This window comes from Sapajus apella, unplaced genomic scaffold (genome assembly GCF_009761245.1).
Source record: "Sapajus apella isolate SASKATOON/1434 unplaced genomic scaffold, GSC_monkey_1.0 scaffold61, whole genome shotgun sequence".
In the NCBI taxonomy this organism is placed as follows: domain Eukaryota; kingdom Metazoa; phylum Chordata; class Mammalia; order Primates; family Cebidae; genus Sapajus; species Sapajus apella.
In genome coordinates, this window is record NW_022437001.1 from 7,073,975 (window position 1) to 7,095,278 (window position 21,304).

Sequence of the window (21,304 nt, forward strand, 5' to 3'; positions counted from 1 at the left end):
ACAGAGGAAGATGGATGTGTGCTTGGCAAGATGTAGGTGAGGGTGAAAGAGATGGAGAGAGGCTGCTGTGAGTGGACCTTGGGCTTCAGAAGAGAAGTAGTAGAAGGATAGCCTGGAATTAGCAGAGTTTGGGGAGGCAACCCCTCACCTCAGCCCATGAGCAGGAAGAGTGACCTCTGGTGGAGAAGTTTGATAAGGGAATCTCATGACAGAAATGCAGGTTTTAGTCAAACTAATAAAACAAGAGATCAAATGGAAAATGTGAAAAGAGATAGAGAGATTCACCATGGGAAAGGGCAGGTGACAGAAAGATGCAGCTGAGTGAAATGTAGTACTGAAATCCTCCAGACAAATACGGGAATCGAGATTGGCTAGGAGAGCACATTTACGGTTATGTGAGAGGGACATAGAATGGAGGAAGATGAATATCAGCAAGTAGGATGGAACGTTGCTCATTCTTGCATTTATCCTTTCATGAGGGGAGGAATTGGTAGATATTTGTTTAATTATCCGGGTTGGTATCAAGATTTTCATCTCGTTCTTTGCTTCTGACTGTGGAATCATCACTTCATTTCCTCAGTTAGCTTCCTTTAGGGTGATCTTGAGAGTAGCACTAAAGTTTGGGGGACACGGAGGAAAGTGAAAGACAAGGAAAGTTTATATCAGAGAAGACTCACAGAGCTAAATGAAGAAAGGTTCATGTAATGATATCAGACAACAAATCCATATCTAAAATTCTAAACACCATCTCCTTGCTCCCAAGAAGGAGAAAATCAGAAAATTCATGCTCTCTCTCTCTCTCTCTCGGAAGAAGAAGAAGAAGAAAGAAGAAGAAAGAAGAAAGAAGAAGAAAGAAAGCATAAGAAATAAGACATTATGCAATACTTTGATGTATCAAAATAAAACAGAACGAACGTAGCGTCATGTCAAAGGTATTTTTTTGTTGTTATACATCTTGAGCCAAAAAGGATTGCAAAATATTTTACACACACATTGCTCTCTTACTCTGCAAGCTAGGTAGCAGAAAGTACAGCTGCCAACATGGCACCCCCCATGCTCTAAGAAGGGCAAGCTTACTGAATTTTAATTTGTGCTGCCTTTACAATATTTTAAGTTTGAAATGGAAAGTACACAGTTTCTTTCATTAGGGAAAAAAGGGGATAGTGATGAAATAGGGTGGTTGTTATCTGAATTAAATTAAATATTTTCTTGTTTATTTTGTTTGGTGCTTTTCTTTTTTCTCTGAAGAGGCAAAATACTCCAATTATGGCTTAATGGAAGTTGTTACTCAATGGGAACAATCCATTCACAGTGTTGAAGAAAAGAACATAGGTACCTTTGTGGTTTGATCTGGTCTAAGTGGCATTCCACCTTAGAGCAGGCAGAGAGAGTTGAGCAAGATTCGATAGGTTTTCAGAACACGTCATTGACAGGAACTTTCTCTCTCCTCTCATCCCAACACCATAGGCCTGGAGGAAGGCAGTTTCGTTCTCCTGAGTGGGCTATGGTCACCAGGGAGGCTTGGTAGCATGCAGTTTCCTCTTTATCTCTAAATAAAACAAGACCCTTGCAAAGCTCTGCTTCCTAACTAACACTTTAAGCCCAAGCAGAAAGTCACCTGGCGTCTACCCAACTTCTCTGAGTCACTGAAATGACTTGTTTAAGATAACTTGGTCAGAAGCAGCTGCAGAAAAAACGCTTATTCCTCCTATACAGCCACATCCCCTGGACACAGATTCCCTCCTTTCATGAACAAAGGTGATTCACCCCACACCCACACTCATTGCTCAGGCCAAAGTTGGGCTAAAAACAAAATTAATATCTGCATCTTTTTAAAAAAAGCTTCAATAAAATGAAATTCTCCCTCTCATTCCTTAGATCATGGGAACTGCTTGCCTAACAGAACATGAGAATTGTGAGGAAAGGAGTCTCTAATTTTCCTCCACATTTGCTAACCATCTTTTTGCATTGTCCCTAGAGAATCTAACACTTAGCATACTTCCTTGCAACCTCTTAGTTCATGTCCAGGCTTTTTACACCAAACCGATCCATTACACTTTCTTTCTAGAGCCAAGAGGAGTGGACATTTGGTTTTTTGGTCACTTGGTATCCATATATATACCCTAGTTCCTGTAACTGCAGTCAGGGAAGCACCTGTCACTCATTCCTGGTCCCTGTGGCTCAAAGGCATCACTCCATACAGGCCTAGTATGGTCAGTGCATGATCCCACTGTCCTGGGGACTGCAACTGGGTCCAAGGCAGGTAAATGGCTAAGTCAGAGCCCATAAGGAACAGTGAGTTCGAGCAGATACTTCTGGGAAACAGATTTTCTTTCTTCCTGTGCTAAAATTGAGAGGGCAAAAGGTTAGAGCTGTGCCTTCATTTTGCTGCAGTGTAGAGCCTGTGATGAAAGCTACCCCAGCAGGAGGAGTTGCTGAGAGAGTAACCAAGTCCTGGATATGCTGTTAGCGCTCTGAATACAGGAAGGCCTGAAACAAGCCAATTCCTGGGCTTTTCAGAGTCATTAATCCTCTTTTGATCTTAAGGCAGGATTTTGCAACCAAAAGGGTCATACGTGGCACTCCAAGTATCATCCCAGAGCCCTGTTTTCTAGATGCTGGCTCTATTTATATGCACTCTCTTTTGCTTGTTAAAATGATCTTCCTCTTAGAGTCTCCAACAAATGTCCCCTGGTAAGGGCTCCCCATTTTGTTGAAGCCATCCTCATTCATTCTGTGCAATCCAGTGGTGAAGCATAAGCTCTTCACATGTTGACAGCATCATCTGTATCTTTCTCTTCTTCCCATTCATCCATTTTCAATCCACCAATGATTTACAGAGTGCTCAGTACATACTCTTAGAAGGCATGAGGGATGGGCGGCATCAGCCTCAGCCTCAGCAAATATGCGTAATTACAGAACAGGTGGTGCGCACAAGGACAGGAAAATGTAAAAAGTGATGCGGAGCACAGAGCAGGGGGCCTGGTTGGAAGGACTGGGGCTCCTAGCATATCTCCAGCCCTCCAAAGATCTTCCATTAAGGTTGGACATTTAAGCAAGAGAGTATTTTCCATCTTCCCTCATGATCACTTTTCATTCTCCTTATATAGTAAGAGATAATGATTTTGGAATATAGAAGAAGTATCCCAGGAAGAAATTCATTCCACTTGGAACATACATTTATGAGTATATATACCATATGCCTGGAACTTTCTGGACCCTGAGGACAGAGTTCCTTAGTGTCACAGAACTTATGTTCTAGTGGGAGAGACAGGCCACAAACAAGTAAAACATAAGTAATTAACTGATGTCAGATGCTTAGAAGAAATTTGAGCATGGTAGAGGGATGGAAATGTTTGACTGGAGTTGAGGTGTGGGCCTGTCTCAGGTAAGGTGATAAGAGAAAGCCTCTCTAAAAAGATTGCCATTTTTGCAGAAACACAAAATATCTGAGGCTGTATGTCATATGAAGAGCTGGGGAAGGAACATTTCAGGCAGAGAGAAGAGCAACTGCAAAAGTCCTGAAAGATCTAACTTCTCTATCAGGTGCTGTAGACACAGGGCTTGCAATAGTTTTGGTGCCCACAGAAATGTTTTAATTCTTTCCAAACCAGAAGAAAAAAATGAACTTTCAGGTCAAAAAAAATGTTTTAATACATAATGTTTGTATGTTCATCTTTATACCAGTGTGGTGGTAGAATATAATTTTGATTTTTTTTTTTTTTTTTGTACTGGAGGAATGGGCCTATGAAAGTCACATGAAGCTCTGGGCTTTAGAAAAGCAAGGCTATGTGACAAGAGGAGTGGAGGTGGAGGGAGGGTGGCAGGAAGTGAGCTCAGAGGTGCAGGCAGGGATACAGGCAGGTAGAACACCAGGTCTGGCAGGCTAGATTTGGAAGGTAGGCAGCTAAAGGTGGAGGAGAGGGGCAAAGAAAAAATCCTGAGTACTCAGAATTTTTGATGCTGCTAAAGTCCACGATTGGAACATTGAACATTTCTGACCACTTCAAGCAAGGGGCTTCTAATGACTTTTTAATTTTTCACCAATTAAATGAATGACTTCTTGTAGGTTACCAACTCCACCTGAATCTCGAGATCAGCTTCTGTTTCATCTAAGCTTGATGTTTTCTTTCTGACCTTCTACCCTGCTCCATTGTGAGATACAATAACAACTTAGAATGATGTTGAGGCATTTTGTGATATTCAAATACCATAAAAATGTGGTTGTTGTCATGATGGTCAATAATAATAAGTAATAATGCTTCTGCCCATGGATGGACTTTGGCTTAGAGACAAATAATCTTTTTTGCCAGCTTGCCTACCTTGTGTCCATACCCAGCATAATCAGGAATCTCTCAGCCACAACCAATATTTCAGGAATTGTCACACTGTGTTGTGAACTCATAACATTTATGACACTGCTTGTAGCTTCTCATTTACTAATACCAGCGATATTTAAAGCTCTTAATAGTGAAGGCCTGAGCCACTTGCTGCATTGTCCCTTTGCTTTCCTACATCCTGTTGAGACAATTGAGGTCATCTCTCATTTTCTACTGTGCATACTCATATTTAACATGACCTAGTGAAACTGGCGCCTGCGCCAGCAAGCTGGGAGCTCCCAGCATCCCCCAGACCTCTCAAGGTCCTTTGCAAAGCTGGCTGTTTGAGCAAGGAAGCCTTTTTCCGCCTCTCTTCTTAGAAGGAAATAAGTTGGGATGCCTTAAAGTCTGTGAGGTCAAAAGGGCTCACGGATTTTGTCAGAGCTTCTTTAGGAAGTCGCTTTTTATTACATCCTCCTGTATGGGCAAATACCAAATTTAAAATAATATAAAAGGGCTTCTGAATTTTAGGGTTAGGGTGGACTTTACAGGAATTAGGACAATCAGTTTCAGTGATACCTAAGGATAAGAAGAGCTCATTAAATGCTTAGCATCCAAAATATAAACTTGTAAAACTACTTTTACTTTTGTAAACATCATCAGAGAAAGCAATAGAAAGATGTAGAGGGAAAAAAAATTGTTTTAGCCTCTCTATTTTTTGAGTCTCATCTGAGGCCTGACAGATATAGCTTCCAGATGGAAAAGCCTGCGAATAAACCAAGAGGCCCCCTTTAGGACCCTTTTCAACTTCAGGTTAATTTTCAGTGGTAATTCAAATTCACCCATGTAGCAGTTCCAGAATTCAGAAAGAAATTAAAGTGTTGCTGATAGACCTGCTTTGAAGATGTCTGATCAGAAATAACAGTCCTGAGCATCTCTTTTGTTTGAGTCTTTTCTTTGACATTACCTATCATTTGCAAATAAGTGAGCCATACAAATGGTGCTAGAACCCCGATCCCTGAGGGTCCCAATCCCTGAGAAAATGAAATGCAGCCTAAAATGCCTGAGTTGTGCAATCGGAGAGAACCTCCCCACAGTCTGGTGTTCAGAACAAAGGAGGTGATGGTCCTGCGCTCCTTCACCTGTCCACTGCATCTGGCCCGGGTGCAGGGCATGGCTAAAGGGCAGGCCTCCAAGGAGAACAGCAAGGATGCAGGAAGGGAGACTGAGGTGTGTGAGGGCTGCTCTCTGCCAGTATTTGGAGGATCGTCATGTAAAATAGCAAATCTACGCTCTGTGGCTTCAGAGGACAGAAGAAAGCACAGACAGTGGAAATGCTAGATTGCCTTTTTTCATTTTTCTAAACTATGGTAAAATAAATATAACAATTTACTATTTAAAACATTTTAGGTGCACAGTTCAATGGCATTAAGTACATTCACACTGTTGTATACCATCTATCTCCAGAACCTTTTCATCTCCTCAAATGGAAGCTCTGTGCCCACTAAAAAATAAAATAACTCTCAATTTTCCCCCTTTCCCAGCCCCTGGCAATCACCATTCTACTTTCCATCTTTATGAATTTGACCACTCTAAGTATCTCATATTAGAGGAATCATGCAGTATTTGTCCTTTCATGTCTGGCTGCTTTCACTCAGCATAATGTTTTCAAAGTCCACCCATGTTGTAGCATGGGACAGGATTTCCCTCCTTTTTAAGGCTGAATAATATTGCATTGTATGTATACACCACATTCTGTTTGCTCGTGTATCTGTTAGTCAATGGGCATCTGGTTTGTTTCCACCTTTTAGATACTGTGAACAATGCTGCTGTCAACATAGATGTACAAATATGTTTGAATCCCTGCTTTCAACTCTTTTGGATATATACTCTGAAGTAGAATTCCTTATTATATGGCCATTCTATATGTAATTTTTTAAGGAATTGCCTTACTACTTTCCACAGTGTCTGTACCATTTTATATTCCCAAAAGCAACGCACAAGGATTCCGACTTTTCCACGTCTTCAGCAACACTTGTTATTTTATGTTCTTAATTTTTAAAATAATTGCCATCTAATGAGTGTCAAGGGAAATACTAGATTTTGACTGACTCTAAGAAACAATGATCTCACAGTGAGATCTGTCCAATTAGGGTCTGCCTCATTACTAAGTATGATCAAATCAGAAGTTAGTCTATATAAATGTAAGTCTAGTTCCATAATTGAGAGTCTGTGAATATGTGACACAATGGGATCTGAGGACCTTATTATTTTGTCTATTTTCTGGTCTGATGCATATAAGAATAATGCATGAATTGTAATGGTGTGTTGGGAGTTACATGTACGTGACACATGATCATCACAAACTGATGATCCACAGATGTGACCTGTAGATGTACTTTGTTGAGTATATATGTCCCAAAACTTGGAGATTTCTCAATAAAATATAGATATCTTGCTTCTCCTATAAGATGGGAAAACGCCGCAGCAATAGGCTCATAATCCCTGGAGTGAGAAAAAGGAGGTACCCTCCTCACTGCCCTGCTCAACAGTGTGTGACCTGCTGCCCCCACCCTCGTTGTTCATTTAGGCAAGCTGCCCAATTATAATCAAGTGGTAGATGTCAGTGACTTACATACCTAAAGAGCTTTCAATAAGATACAAGCTCTTTGACCAAAGCATCTGAAACAGCAGAATATTACATTTATCATTTTTTCCAATATTCATATATTCAATTACTTTGTTATGTTAATTCTTAAACAAAAAACGAGTAAAGTCTAAGCTGTTACGCTTAGAGCCTTTTACAAAAATGGTCATCACTTGGCATTATGATATTGGTTCCGTGAGAGCACGGGCCACACTGTATACTCAAAGCCTAGGTTGTATGATAACATTAGCCATTACTGTGAGTATAATAATATTATGGTTTCTTGTTGTTATTAAGTCTTGAGTGTATTTTGTGGTGAATTAAAAGCAGTCATCCAACTCAGTAACACGATGACACAGGCACTTAAAATAGTGTGTGATTAAAACCATTCATTCAAAGCACATCAAGACAACAAGACTTGTTCTGTGACTTTAGTTCTTTCAAGGGTAAGATTCGAACCCAAGATTGGGTTAAACATTATCAAAATTTGTGTATGTGGGCTTTGTTTTGTTTCGTTTGGTGTAAAAATCATTTTCTGAATTCAGAGAAAGTCCTAGTTTATAAAATAAATGTTTTTGATACTATTAGTTCCTGCTTGCTTTTTTCTTCTTTCTCTTTCCTTCTCTCTTTCATTTTTTAGTTTTCCTTGCCTATCTGTTTGTTTTAGACAGTGATAAAGAAGTGTTGAAAGGGAAGAAGTAGTCCTCATTCAGAATTATACTTTTCCAGGGGACTATAATGCAGACTTGAACGTAATCCGATGTGGGTTATGATTTATGTCAGATGAATGCCAAATAATTCTGGGTCATTTATTTTGTTTCAGGCACAACAATAGGGGAAGGAGAAGGAGAACAGGTTGGCTTAAAAACCCAAATCACAAAAACCTCAATAAATGTTTTATAACTGAAATTTATAACTGAATAAATGCCACAATGCCTAAAATTCCTGCCGTGAAAGTTACTGCTGTGGGATAAAGCGTGGGGAATCCAGAAAGCAGAGGTAATATATTCAGATTTTTCCTCTAGCAGCCAAAGCAAATGAAAATGTTTCCCCTGGGAATCTGGGGACAGAGCCTGAAGAAGTCTCTGGGCAAAATTTCTTTGAAACCCTGCATTTTGACTTAAAGTTCATGCACAGTTTGGACCTCATGGCATATCCCATGCCATCAGGAGCAGCAGCATATCTCGGCTACTGTGCTTAAGGATTCAGTTAAATCCCATAGCAACCTCATATAGGGGAAGTACAATATTGTCATTATCCTCATCTTTAATAAGAAAAACCAGAGTACATGGTATCTCTATACATATCTTAATAAAAGTATGTTTTATATTATGTCAAAGTTAAGTTGCTTAACTTCCCCTCAACAAATGTATCAACAAAAGGAGCATTCCAGAAAAATGGCGATATTTATTCTATGACATCTCTTACTTTCTGGGTATTTCAAAGGTATCCCTGTTGGTAAAACAGGATATGAGGTTCATACCGCTGAAGATATTTGCATTGAGTAGCTAATTCACTTACTGTTGCAGTTCAAAAAAAGTTTTAAATTATAGTAATAATACATGTTTCACTCTTAAAAACTTAGAAAATAAAAGAGAAAAAAATGAACTCTCATTATCGTGTTAGGTATCATTTTGGGAGAAAAAAAGCAAGAGGAAGCCTTGGGAAATGGAAAGAAAAAAAAAGAACAGTTATATTTTGGATAAAGAAAGATTATGGGACCATCTATCAGGAGAGGTTTAAGTGGGACACCACAGTGGTATTTCTGGTTGCTAAAGGACTGCTACTGCTGAGAGAGCAAATTGCATCAAACATTCCAGAAGTGGGGACAGGAGAAAGGATGGAGGAAACATCAAGGAAGGGGTCTTGGAGATCAGTGTTGCCCACTCATCAGTTTTGCTTACGTCACCTTAAATTTGTTCAGAGCATGGAACCGAGATGGTGCTAGATCCTGGGGCACCAAGGCTTTCCTTTGGGAGACTGACTCTGCTTGACATTTCTCCCTCTCTGCACCCCTTCCCCACCCTGCACCCTGCCATAATCATCTACTAATGATGTACTTCAAATTTGTCTGAAGCCTAAATTACCTCTCACATAGCCTCATTATCTTTTCTCAGAATCCCTGGCTTGCTTGGAGAATTTCTGTACTTTAAAAAAAACTCCAGCTGCGTGTGGTGGCTCATGCCTGTAGTCCTAGCACTTTGGGAGGCTAAGACAGGCAGATCACAAGGTCAGGAGTTGGAGACCAGCCTGACCAACATGGTGAAACCCCGTCTTTACTAAAAATACAAAAATAGCTGGGCGAGGTGGTGTGTGCCTGTAATCCCAGCTACTCAGGAGGCTGAGGCAAGAGAATCACTTGAACCTGGAAGGTGGAGGTTGCAGAGGGCCGAGATCGCAGCACTGCACTCCAGCCTGGGAGACAGAGAGAGACTCTGTCTCAAAATAATAATAATAATCATCTAAATGTTATGGGAAATAACAAAGAAGAGTTAAGTAAAATAAGCCACGGAGTTCCGTAAACCCTGCAGGATCAGGGATAATATCTCTATTTGCTCACTATGGTATTCTCACTGGTTTTGGCCAATGCCTGGCACACAGTAGGTGTTCATTAAATATTTAGTGAATGAATGAAAATAGCTTGTATCAGTCTGGGTTCGGGCAGAAACAGAATTTACCCCAGGTGATTCAAATGAAAAGGGTTTAATGAGGAACTCCTTACAGTGGTGAGTAAAGGTAAGAGAACTAATGCGGGCTGAGAGGCATCCAGGAGCTACCACCAGTGCTAGGGCTGAAGGGATGAGGAGAGGAAACAGTGTATTCCACACTAGTGAAGTCTGTGCCATGCTAGAGGCTGTGATCATGGAAGGACAGACTTACAGCCAGACACAAAGCATGGAAGCAAAGACAAAGAAGAGAAGAAATATTCCTACCCTTCTCTCATCCCACTCGTCTCTCTTACAATTACCTCCCATTGCCTGAATCCAGCTGTATATCAAGCCAGCCAGGGAGCGTGGGTGCTGCAGTCACTAGCGGTCAGTTCCTGGGGCAAAGAGAACAGGGGTAGAGAAGGGACAACAAGCGGAGGAGGCAAATGTGGCAAAACCAGCACAATGCTACTTCACTAGCACACGGGAAATTCAATGTCCATTTCTGCATATTTAGGCTCTGGTTACTCTTAGAGATTACTTTGCTCTCTTTAATAATGTAACAATTGATGTCTACATGGGAGCTTATACTTGTTTTCCAGGAAACTGGAACCAACATTTCCTAGGGAGAGCACTGGGGCACCTGGGTCTACTCCTTCCCTGTTAGACAAAAACCAGTCTCCTGACATTTAGGACATGATGTGTGGCCCATCTGCTCCTCAGGCTTCCGACTGATTGTTGCAGGGAGATCACTGGAGCTGTAATTAGGATGCCCATAGCCCTCAAGTGCAAGTGGTCTAATTATGTAGCCTTGAGCAATTCCTTGCCTGGGCCATGCCTTAGTTTCCCCAGCCTTAAAGTGAGGAAAAAATGGTTCACAGAGTTGATGTGAAGATGAATTAGGTAGTCCTTGCTGATATGGTATGTTTCTTTTATTTTCCCCCTAGATGAAGCTGTGTTCACACTCAAACACAAATACTGGTGAACACACTTATATTATGCAAAAGTCGTAACAAAGCTTCCCATGGACACTGCACTAAGAAGCAACCTCTCCAAAAAGCTAGAATATATAAAAGATCAGTCAGCAATATAACTTTCCTCTAAAACAACAAAAAATATGGCACAAATGAAGCTTGAATCTCCTGGTGTACAAATTTCTAGAGCCATGATCTTCGGATTAAGTAACTCCTGCAATGCCTGGTGTCTGTTTTTCAGGACGTCATTAACAGGAACTATAAGGAGCTAGTTCTCTGAATTCTGTGGGCCCAAGATGTGTGCCAAAAGAGCCTAGGTATGTGAGGCTTTTACGCAAGCATACTTCATACTTCCATGGTGCAGCTCCTCTGTCCCAGCCTAACTCCACATTAACTTGTTAATCCGTACCCCAGACTCTGTTTACTGAAGGGACATTGGCTGGACCAGTTGTGCTTCAGACTCCAGGACAAGGATGTGAACTGTGGTTTATCCATTCTGTTCCTTCCTGCTATTTTAAGCAATTTGTAGAAACCATTCTCTTGCCCCAAACACTTCACAAAAATTCTGTTTCTCTCATTGTTCCCCAGATAGGGACTCCTGAGTGCAGTGTAAAGGAGGATGAGGTTTCAGAAGCTGCCTCTGTAAGAACACCCATCCTTCCAACATGAAAATGGCTCGTGGACCTGCCAGCAGGGAGCTGGGCTGCGTTTAGCGACTCACGGTTTGTGCTTTAAGAGTATGAGAGTTGTAGTGATACATCGACACTGAGTACCTATGAACTCCACTGAAAGGCTTCCTAAGACAATTGGCCAAGACTAAGTGTACCATTGGCAGACAATGCAATGGGATCTGAACTTAGGCTACCTTTTTTCATGAAGGTATAAACATTTTATTTTGAAATGTCCACAAGGTTTCTTCTTGGAGAAGGTAACATCTTTTTTACAGGTTTCCTGTATTTTATCCTAATATCTATATTCTCAAGATAGAGTTCATCTCTATGGTTTGGGTTTTTTTTGGGGGGGGAGTGGTAAATTTTAAAGTTTCTTTCTAATCCCAATAGCTATCCTTCATTCACATTTAAAAAGAACCTTCCAGGAGCTAGCAAAACAATATCAAGCTTACACTAAATTGTCCACACACAATATTTAAAAGCACTCAATTCCTTAAGTTTGTATGTTGCAATTTCAAATTTTCTACATTCTGGCTTGCAAAATGGGTTTGCTTAAATACTTTGGGATGCATAAATATGCCTTTACATTATGCTACGTTTGAGCTCTAATTTTCTGGAATAGCAGAGAGCTCACTAGTCAGAGCTCAGCAAGCAGCATCTGATTCTGCTACTCCGACTTAGTTACTCTGACTCTTCATTTGTGTAATACCAGGGCAAAACCAAGTGATCTGTAAGGCACTTTCTGGCCGTAAAGTTCTGTGGTTCTAATTTTAAGCTCTAATTTTGCCTCCTTATTAAAAATATTAAAGTAGGAAATGAAATGATGGCAAAGAGGGAGTGTATAATAGTTAACTCTCACAGCATTGCCATTTGTTGCTTTATATGAAAGGACTTCTAGCCCAATAAAAGACATAGCCAAACTCTAGCACCAAAAAGAAACAGATGGCGCTCAGGGTAACTTGGTCCTACCCTCCATGAGATAACCAACTACATAAAAATTGGCATAAAAATGGACAGTGGCAGAAGTGGAATTCCATAAATAGAGGTAGAGAGGAGTGACCACAAATGGCAGAGACAGTAATCATGGAAGAGAGGGTATAAGGGAAATGCACAGGAAGTTTTTTTATTGGTTTCTGCTCCCATTGTATTTGCTGATCACCAAAAATCATGAGTCTGGGCATGTAATAATTTTGTCTTTTGTTATTCTTATAACAATTTTGTAGTCTAAGGAAGCTGTTGCTTGACATGTACATTGGGTGAACAAGTTTGTCAAGACGCCCTGGGTGTGTAAACCATAGTTGGGGAAGAGGCTTGGGGGCAGAATGTACAAAGAGACAGATAGATGTTGCAGAGGAGCTGAATCAGAGCTGCCAGGAAAAGGGACTGTGAAGGAAGCCATATGCAAGAGGGGACTCACAAGGAGGCAGCAGTATGACTTGAGGCAGGTCGGAGGATGGCTGGGTCAGGCAGTAAAGAAGTACATTACATAATCAGACAAATCAGTTCAAAAATACATGAAAGTGGGGAGCAGCTGCTTAGGGGAGTTCCCATCCATGCAGATTTAAGAAAAAGACCCAAGAAAGCTAAATGGACAGAGATACTAAGAATCATGGCATGTAAAGGTTTGTAGACAAGAGTTTTATTTCAAGTTGTGGTTTAAGTTAGGAGTAAGCAAGGAAGAACTGAGCGGTTCTGACGTCAGATCTGCCAGGATGGACTAGGTGAGGGGAACACACCACAGAGATCTGGAATTTGACCAATCTGAATATGACTTTGTATTCTGAAACATTCACATCAGGTGTTGGAGGTAAAGAACTATTGGGAAGATATTTAGGGAAGGGGCCGGAGGCCATGAGTCAGATGAAAGATACCCCATATGCCCAGAAATGCTTCTGTTGCCAGGTACTATATTATGCCATGGGCCTACACATCCACTACTTTTTAAAGCAAGGTTTAACTAAATTGTGACCAAATGTGCCAATTCCATCCAGGCCCATGAAAGTACATATTCGAGTAAAAGCCTACCCTCTGTAAAGAATGGCCGGCCATCGTGACCAGATACTGACTTATAACATGTGAAGTCCAGGCCAGGAGAGACACCAGACCCATGTCTCTGCTTTGGGACAGGCATTCATTATTTAAAATGTCAGACTTGGAGCACATTTGGGGTAAAGAGTGTCTCGTCTTAACTTTTTTTTTTTTTTTTGCATGTTCACTTCTCTATTTACTTCTTCCAGTCTTGCTATTGCTAAATAGAGACAATGACTAAAGCAACAATGCAGTGATTTACACAGGTAACCAGCGACGTGGGCTTTTCCCCCACGTTACAAAAATTAACCTCTTGTATTTCATCCGGTATATCCAATGTATCCGCAAGTCCTATTTCAACATTTTCCCTGGCGTAAATTTTGTTTATAGTGATCTGACTTGGCCGTCATCACCAACGCTCTCCCAAACCTCGGAGTCAGTTCCAAAACCAAACCAAAAAGAAGGAGGGCGGACAAGGCTTGAGCCTGCGACTGAGAACAGGGAGGTGGCACGCCTTGGGGAACGAGGGCCCGAGGCCACACGCGCTAATACAGACCAACCTCTGTGGAAGCTTCCGCCGTTGTCGGACCGGCCGCGGCCGCCATGTTTCCGCCGCTGAAATCCGCGTCGGTACGGATCGCCGCCGGGGTCTCGTCTTATCTCTTGAGGCACATGTTCTTGCCTTGGGAAAAGAGTGGGACCCCCCTGGTTTGACTTTCCTAGAGGGTCTGCGGCTAGGAGAGACTTGGGCCCTCTGTTCAGAGTAACTGGCGTCTCTACGTGGCTGGATAACCTGTTTCAACAAGACTGGATGAGCATCTTCTACTTCCTGTGTCCCACACGGGATCTCATCAGAGGAGCTACGCTTGGGCACACAGACTAACCCTCAGCTCCAGGGGCTTAGTGAGCTTCATTTTATGAAGTGGGTAAGCATGTTCACAATTGGATTCCAACACCTCTGGTAAAACCTCCATACGTGTTCATTGTTCTTTTTAACTGCATCTTACTTTCATGGCAGTGGTTCTCAAACTTGTTGGAATCAGAATTCCTTAATACTCTTTACAAGTTTTTGAGCTCCCCAAAGAGCTTTTGTTTATATCAGTTATGTCTATTGATTATGGCTGTGTTGCTCATTGAAACTAGATTTTAAAACAATATTAATTCATTTATACATAACAGTCATAAATGTAATATGTTAATACATTTTTATAAAAATAACTATTTTTTTAAAACAAAACATTTCATACGGAGAGGAGCACTATTTTGCATTTCTGAAAATCTTTGTAATGTCTGGTGTAATAGAACACAGCTGGGTTATCATATCTTCTTCTGCATTTAATCTATTGTGATATGTTTCTTTGGTTAAAGTAGTAAATGAAAAAAATGCAGTTTCATACAGATATGTAGCTGGAGGAGGGTGAAGTAGATTAATAGCCTTTTTAGATAATTGTGGATATTCTTCTTTGATACTACACCAAAGCTTGATGAGTGGTAGTTTCTTTAGAATTACTTACAGTATAAAATCTGAAACTGTATCAATAAACTTTTCATATTTTTTCACATTAAAACCCACTGATCCATCTTGTGCTTTGAATGGATCTTGTACTACAGCATGATTTGGTAACATCAAGCATTGGTCATTTGGAAAATATTGGTTCACTGAGCTTGGCAGATCTTCCAAAATCTTGAGACAATATCAAAAAGTCACATTTATTAACATTACCATCCATCTCATCAAAAAGGCCTGTAAGTATCAGGAAGCTATTAAATTCATGGTTACGGATACAAGTGATCTAAATTTCTAATTTTTACTTATGAATGCAAATATTGTCACTGCCAAAAAATAGTATGCATTATTTTCCTTGAAATTGTAGGTTCACTTCATTTGTTTTTTTTTTTGAGAAATACCCCTCTGAGTTTGTCAGTCAGTCGTCCTATCAAGTAAAAATAACATTCCATTAAAAACCGGCTATTTCAAACAATCTCACAAGTGATTTTCCTTCAGACAACTGATGTATTTCAGTATGCAGCAGAAGTGCTTTATAAGTACCTACCTTTTTGTCAACAAAGAATATTTAAAAGTCTTGTACTCAAGGATCGAGATTTAATAAAATTAATAAGTTTTACTGCTCTATCAAGGACATTCTTAAACAAACCTCCCTTTTTCCTTCCTCTATGTGCATGATGGTGAAGAATAGGATGACTATTACACATTTTGATGCTCTGCCTTAATTAGTACTAAGGCATTTTTACCCACTATTGCTGTTACATCATCAGTGCAAATGTCAACACAGATAAAAGGACAAATAATACCTTAGTGTTAATGTGAAAGTAGTTTTGACCTCATGGACCCTGGATAGTATGAAAGTAGTTTTGTACCTGCAGACCACACACTATTCTAGGGTAAGTGCTCCCTTTGCCTACCCACCCTTTGCAATACTTGAGTTTGAATAGATATCACTCCTGTGAGAGTGTTTATGAAACTTCTTAGAATGCACAGTTTTGGGAAAATCTATTTTAATTTCACATTTGAGAGATAATGGAGATGGGGGTGGAGAGAGTACTGTAATTATTAAGATAAAATATGCTTTTAAAAGCTTGGCCAATGGGTAGGGTGAATCAAATAGAATATTCCAATATGATGAATATGACCAACAATAATCCAACCTCACGGTTCATGGGTATATATATCCCAAAAGCATACATTTCCAAAATTATGCGTTTGATTTTGAAATCCATTATTGTAACCCCCAACTATTTATTTTCCTAATGTTTTATATTAGTCTAACGTTAAAATTAGTTTGTGTTCCCTGAGCATACAGCAATTGAGGGTGAGATGCAAATGACCTTGAAAAGTGTTTTGTAACATAGAGATACCAACCTGAGATTGATGTGGAAATTGTTCTGTCCTTATTTCCATTTTCTATTGTTGTGTACTACTTCAAATAATTTTTGGAAAGAGGTGGAGTTATGAGTAAATTCAATTTAAAAATGCTTTTGGCTGTTGATAGAACGCCTATATAATTAAAAGTTGACAGCATTTGCCTGCATGCCTTTAAAAGGTTGTAGGAAATGTACTCTGCTTTGAGGAAAGGCCTAAAGTGTGTTTTCAATTATAGCATACTAAACATTATGAAGAGTCCCAGCAATTCAGAAAAGGTGGTGGTGTGTCTATGCAGAGTAATAATCCTGAACACCTTAGCCAAAGGTTCTGAAAAAGCAGAGTGAAGTGTGATGACCATTCTGTTTAGGTGTAAAGATCCTACACACTCAGGGCAATGGTCTACTTGGAAAGGATGGGCTCTGATTTATCATTAATATATTAATTTCACATCCAATGTCACTGACAATAGTCAAAGTTATGGCAAATTGGATTTGACCTGAGTGGAAAGATAGTTATATTTCAAATTATAATGCAGGACAAACTTAACTACCAGTTTTTTAAAGCCAACATTGAGGAAGAACTGGTTTAAGGATGATGCTCCATTTTAAACTTGTCTGCTCTCTGTTTTGGTTTGAGATTGAATTCATACAGGTGTTTCAAACCTTGTTTTCAATAGGATTACTTGTTACTGGGAAGCTAGATCTTTTGGGGTGAGTTGGCAGGGAGGTACTGAACCTAAGATTTCTCTATCAATAAAAGACATCTTTGGGAGATACAGGACTCTTTAAGCTTCACTTATAAAACTGTGCAATATAAAGCTTTATTATTATTGTTAAAGGGGCAGGTCAGAATTTAACCCCCATGAGTCTCTTTAACACCACTGAAGTTGTAAGAATTAATTCAACCTCAAAGAGGCATGATTTATCCATGTAGGCTTATGGAGTGTCATTTTAATATTCTATATCTTTACTGTGCCTTCACCTTCTTTGATGAAAAGGTCTATTTAAAAATTGGTAGGAAAATATTTAACATAATAAGATGATGAGTCAGAGTTTTAAAAAAGCTAAAAAGGGAAGATGTAGTTAAATAATGCACCTTTTTATTTTTTTAGCTACATCTGACTCATGACATATAATGTATTCTGCTAAGTTCAAAGTTTCCTCTTACAAAGAGAGTTTTATGAAACAACTCTTCTTCAGACCATTTTTACTTCAATTATAGTAGCAGGTTTTGGAGTTTAAATCATTAACAACCTCTGAGTGAACTTTTATCCAAATGACTGCAAGTCACAAAGAGAACAGTCCTCTTTCACCAAGTACCTTTTGTGCTAGAGTGAGACCCGTCCTTTTCTATTTTTCTCCTTTATGTCTGTCTTTGAAGAAAGATGTGTGATTTGTAAGGTAATGAAAGTATGTATCAGTTAATGAAAACTGCTATATTGGGCTCATAATGCACACTGGAATTGCTTCAGGGTAAACTTCATATACCTGCAGTGTATAGCAGGGGAAAAAGTAAATTTCCGAAGTAAAGATTGCTATGTGCACTCTAGGAGTACCACGTAGCAGTTAAAGCAACCATCAGGGGTGACCTAATCTTATTTTCCTCTCTTTGTCAAGTAGCTGTAATGTTCATTGAGGAGCATTTTTCAGTTTTAACTTCACTGGACACTCCAAAACTGGGCACTTATTCTGTCAACTGTCAACCGAATTATTGATTTCACCATGTGTTGTCTTTTTATTTTTTTATTTTTGATTAGTTTTATTGGAATGTTTTTGGAGAGTGTGTGGGAGACGATAACCTCCAGATTTAAGGTGAAGGGGCGAGAGAGTAATTCTTTTAGGGACAAAAGCCTGCAGAATTTCATACAGAACAAAATGTAGCTTAATAAACAAACGAAAGTTAAGACAAAAATTTATTTCCTTTTAAAAATCAGTAAAATAATGAACTAATCGTTGTTTAACGAGTGAGAAAAACTTTTTCCCCCCTAGATTTGGCGACTAGCGGGATAAATTTGAAGAGCTCCATCCCACCCCCGCACGCGCACCCCCCATTCTTTCCAGACAGAGCGGTTGTAAATCCGAGGCTGAGTCCGCCCTGGGAGCCTTGGGGCACCTTCCTCTTTGCTCTGTGTGTGTGTGTGTGTGTGTGTGTGTGTGTGCGCGCGTGTGTGTGCGTGCGTGTAGCTCTCGCTCTTTCCCTCAGTCTGTGCCTGTGTGTGTGTGTGTGTGTGTGTGTGTGTGTGTGACAGAGAGAGAGCGAGAGAGAGAGCGCGAGAGGAGAGAGAGCGAGAAAGAGAGAGAGAGAGAGCAAGAGAGCGAGCTGTGAGCTGTGCTGCCGCCGCCGCTGCCCTTTGATCCCGACATTAGTGTTAGGGGCTCGGAGACACAGAGCGCGGCCATAGACACCGCCGCACCGGCACTCATTTATTTATACCTCCCATCACACACGCGAGCATAGGACACACACACACTCACACCTATTAGATCCGTTTCCATTGAAGAATATTACGCTCGGGGACAAGCCAGGTGCACGACCAAAAATTAAAAAAAAAAAAAAAAAAGGAAAAAAGAAAGGAAAGAAAAGAAGAAAACCCCTCTTCTGGCTCCAGGAAACAAGCTTCAACCCATTGCACACACCGGAGAGAAGGGGTTTCCCCCTGTCCGCCCGCCCGCCCCCCAACTACCTCCCCGCTCCTGCCAGTGTCTGCCTCTCTGCCCCCACGGGGGTTTATTTGATCTCACATTAACCAAGGAGGAGAATGTGAGAAAAGGGGGAAAATGCCCAGGAGGAAGCAGGAGCAGCCCAAGCGCCTTCCCTCACGTAAGTCATCCCTTCTCCACCTCCTCTCGTGCCATTTTCTCGCCCTCCCTCTCCTCTTTCCCCTCCGCAGCCTCCTCCGTTGTTTTCTGCATTAGTTTAGGGTTACAGAGGTGAAACTGACAAAGACACAGCCCGGGTTACTCCTCGTTTAGGTCTATGCTGAGGCAGCCATGTTGGTGATGATCAGCCCCGTGCCCTTTCTATTCTCTCTCTCTTTTTCTTTCTTTCTCTCACCCCCCCTCTTTTTTTCCTTGAGATCGGGCTTTTTTTTTCCCTTTTCCTCCCCTTCCCCCTCCTCGCCCCGGGTTGCTGGGGGGAGGGGGCAAGAGGCGGGAGGAGGGGAGTAGTGTGGATGCCTGGGGTTTTTATCGGGGGGTTGGTGGGGGGAGGTGGGAGAGGTTGGAATCTTAAAAAAAAAATTCCTTGTGGATTCCAGCGCCCGAGGGTGCGGGGGTCGGGACGCGCGGAGGGCTAGGGGCCGTGACATGGCGTTTGGGGGTGTCGGGGCGAGGGCGCGCGGCAGCCCGCCGGGTACGGGATCCAGGGAGAGGTCCGTCCCTGGCTAAAGGTTGCGCCGGGGTTGGTCGGCCCCGGAGCCGCCGGCGGCAGCGGCGGCGGCGGCTGGAGCAGGAGGAGGCGGAGGTGGAGGAGGCGGCGGCGGAGGAGGGGAGTCGGGGGCGGGCGAGGCGGGAGCGGCTGGGGAGGGTGTAGGGACACCGCACACAAACACACGGGTACACACGCGCCGCCGGGCGGCTGCTCCCGCGGCGCCGGAGCGAGGGGGCGCGCCGGGGCGCGGGGCGGCCGGGCGGGGGGCGAGGCCGGGCAGCGGCGGGCGGATGTGGGGTGCGGGAGCTGCGCCGAGGCGGAGGCAGGAGGCAGGGCGGCTCGCGGCGCGCGAGGTCCCTGCAGAGCCGAGGGGAGGGAGGAGCAGGGCTCCTGGCCGCAATAAAATGCGAGGTCAGTCGGAGCAGACGGAGCCAGGCGAGACTCGGGCTCTCAGACCCCCTCCCTGGCGAGCCTGAGCAGAGTCCAGGACTAAAGTGCATCACAGCCCTCCCCGGCGGCAGCCACACACGCCAACTGGAGACACACACCCGCCGGCACGGCCCGGTCCCCTTCCCCTCCTCCACCCGCGCCCCCGGTCCCTCTCTGCCCTCCCTCCGGCTTTTCTTTGCGCGACTCTTAACTTTTCCCCCACTCCCTCTCCAGCTCCCCCCAACCCCCCAGTCTTTCTCCGCTTTGAGTGTTCCGAGATGCTGCTAAAGCTAAAAGTGAAGGAGAAAGAAGCAACTAAAAATATCCCCCGGGGCCGCCCGGCTCCTTGAATGCAGGGAAGAGGGGGAAGGGGAGAAGGCGTGGGGCGGGGTGACGGGGAGGAGGGGACGCGGGAGGCGCCGGAGGGAGGGGTCGGGGGAGACGGAGGGTCAATTTCTCTTCTCTCCCCCCACGCTACTCCCCTCTCCCGGCGGTTTGGCGCTGCTCGGAGCCCGATCCTGCAAAACCCGGGCTGGGGGCGGGAGTGGAGCCGGAGCGGCCGCCCGCCCGGGTGTCAGGCCGACGTGGTCGGTCACCTGAAGTTCACGGAGGGTGGGGGAAGGGTTAAGGTTATGGTGTCTCCGGCTCGGGTTGTGTGTGAGCGTGTGCGTTTCCGCTGCAGACAGGCAGCGCGATCGATCTCCCCCTCGCGAAATATCCGCGGCGGTGCCTGCCCAGGGGACAGGGAGGGGGGCGTGGGCTGCTTGGGCCAGGCGCCCCCGCGGCTCCGTGTCACCCGGGCCGCAGCCGAAGTGGCGAGCAAGGGCACTTGCAAGCAGTCCGCTCCGCAAACATTCCTCTTTCTTTCCCCTTCCCGGTACGCAGGAGTCGACGCAAAGGGCTTGGGTTGTGCTTTTTTCCCCTTCCTTTAAAAAAAAAAAAATGCCCCTGTGCAGTCCTTTCTTCGCCTGCCCGCTAGAGGTTCTGAGGATAATATCACATATGTAATATATATGCACATAAAATCACTCGCAGGCGGCTGCGTGTGTAGGGAAATTTTGTGCGAGGAAGGAGGAGGCGGTGGAGTCGGGGAAGGCGAGTTGGGAGGCTCCGCGCTGCGATTCACAGAAAACTCGCAGCAGTTGGTGGAAGAGTGTGCGTGCACATGGCCGGCCCGCCGCGCTGCCCGGCTTCGGTCGGGGGCTTGGGGAGGGGAGGGAGAGGAGGCAGGGATCCTCGGGGGGTCAGGGGAGGTCTGCCCTGCTCGGACAAAATGGGTTTCAGTGTTCTCTGCGAACTTGCCCTTAGATGGCAACTTTGGGAGCTGATGAGCCT

General features: G+C 43.1%; 1 protein-coding gene across 7 annotated transcripts in view; it reads left to right on the forward strand.

Moving 5' to 3' along the window:
• Positions 1-18,130: 18,130 nt before the first annotated feature.
• Positions 18,131-21,304, forward strand: part of ZNF827 (zinc finger protein 827) — a 178,567-nt gene continuing 175,393 nt past the window's right edge. For 6 of the 7 annotated variants that reach the window (XM_032246457.1, XM_032246458.1, XM_032246460.1 and 3 more), the window contains exon 1: positions 18,131-18,991. In XM_032246457.1, coding sequence (XP_032102348.1) covers positions 18,949-18,991 — 43 coding nt within the window. In that variant the 5' untranslated portion in view covers positions 18,131-18,948. The remainder of the gene's footprint in view (positions 18,992-21,304) is intronic. The other variant, XM_032246461.1, reaches the window with a different exon arrangement.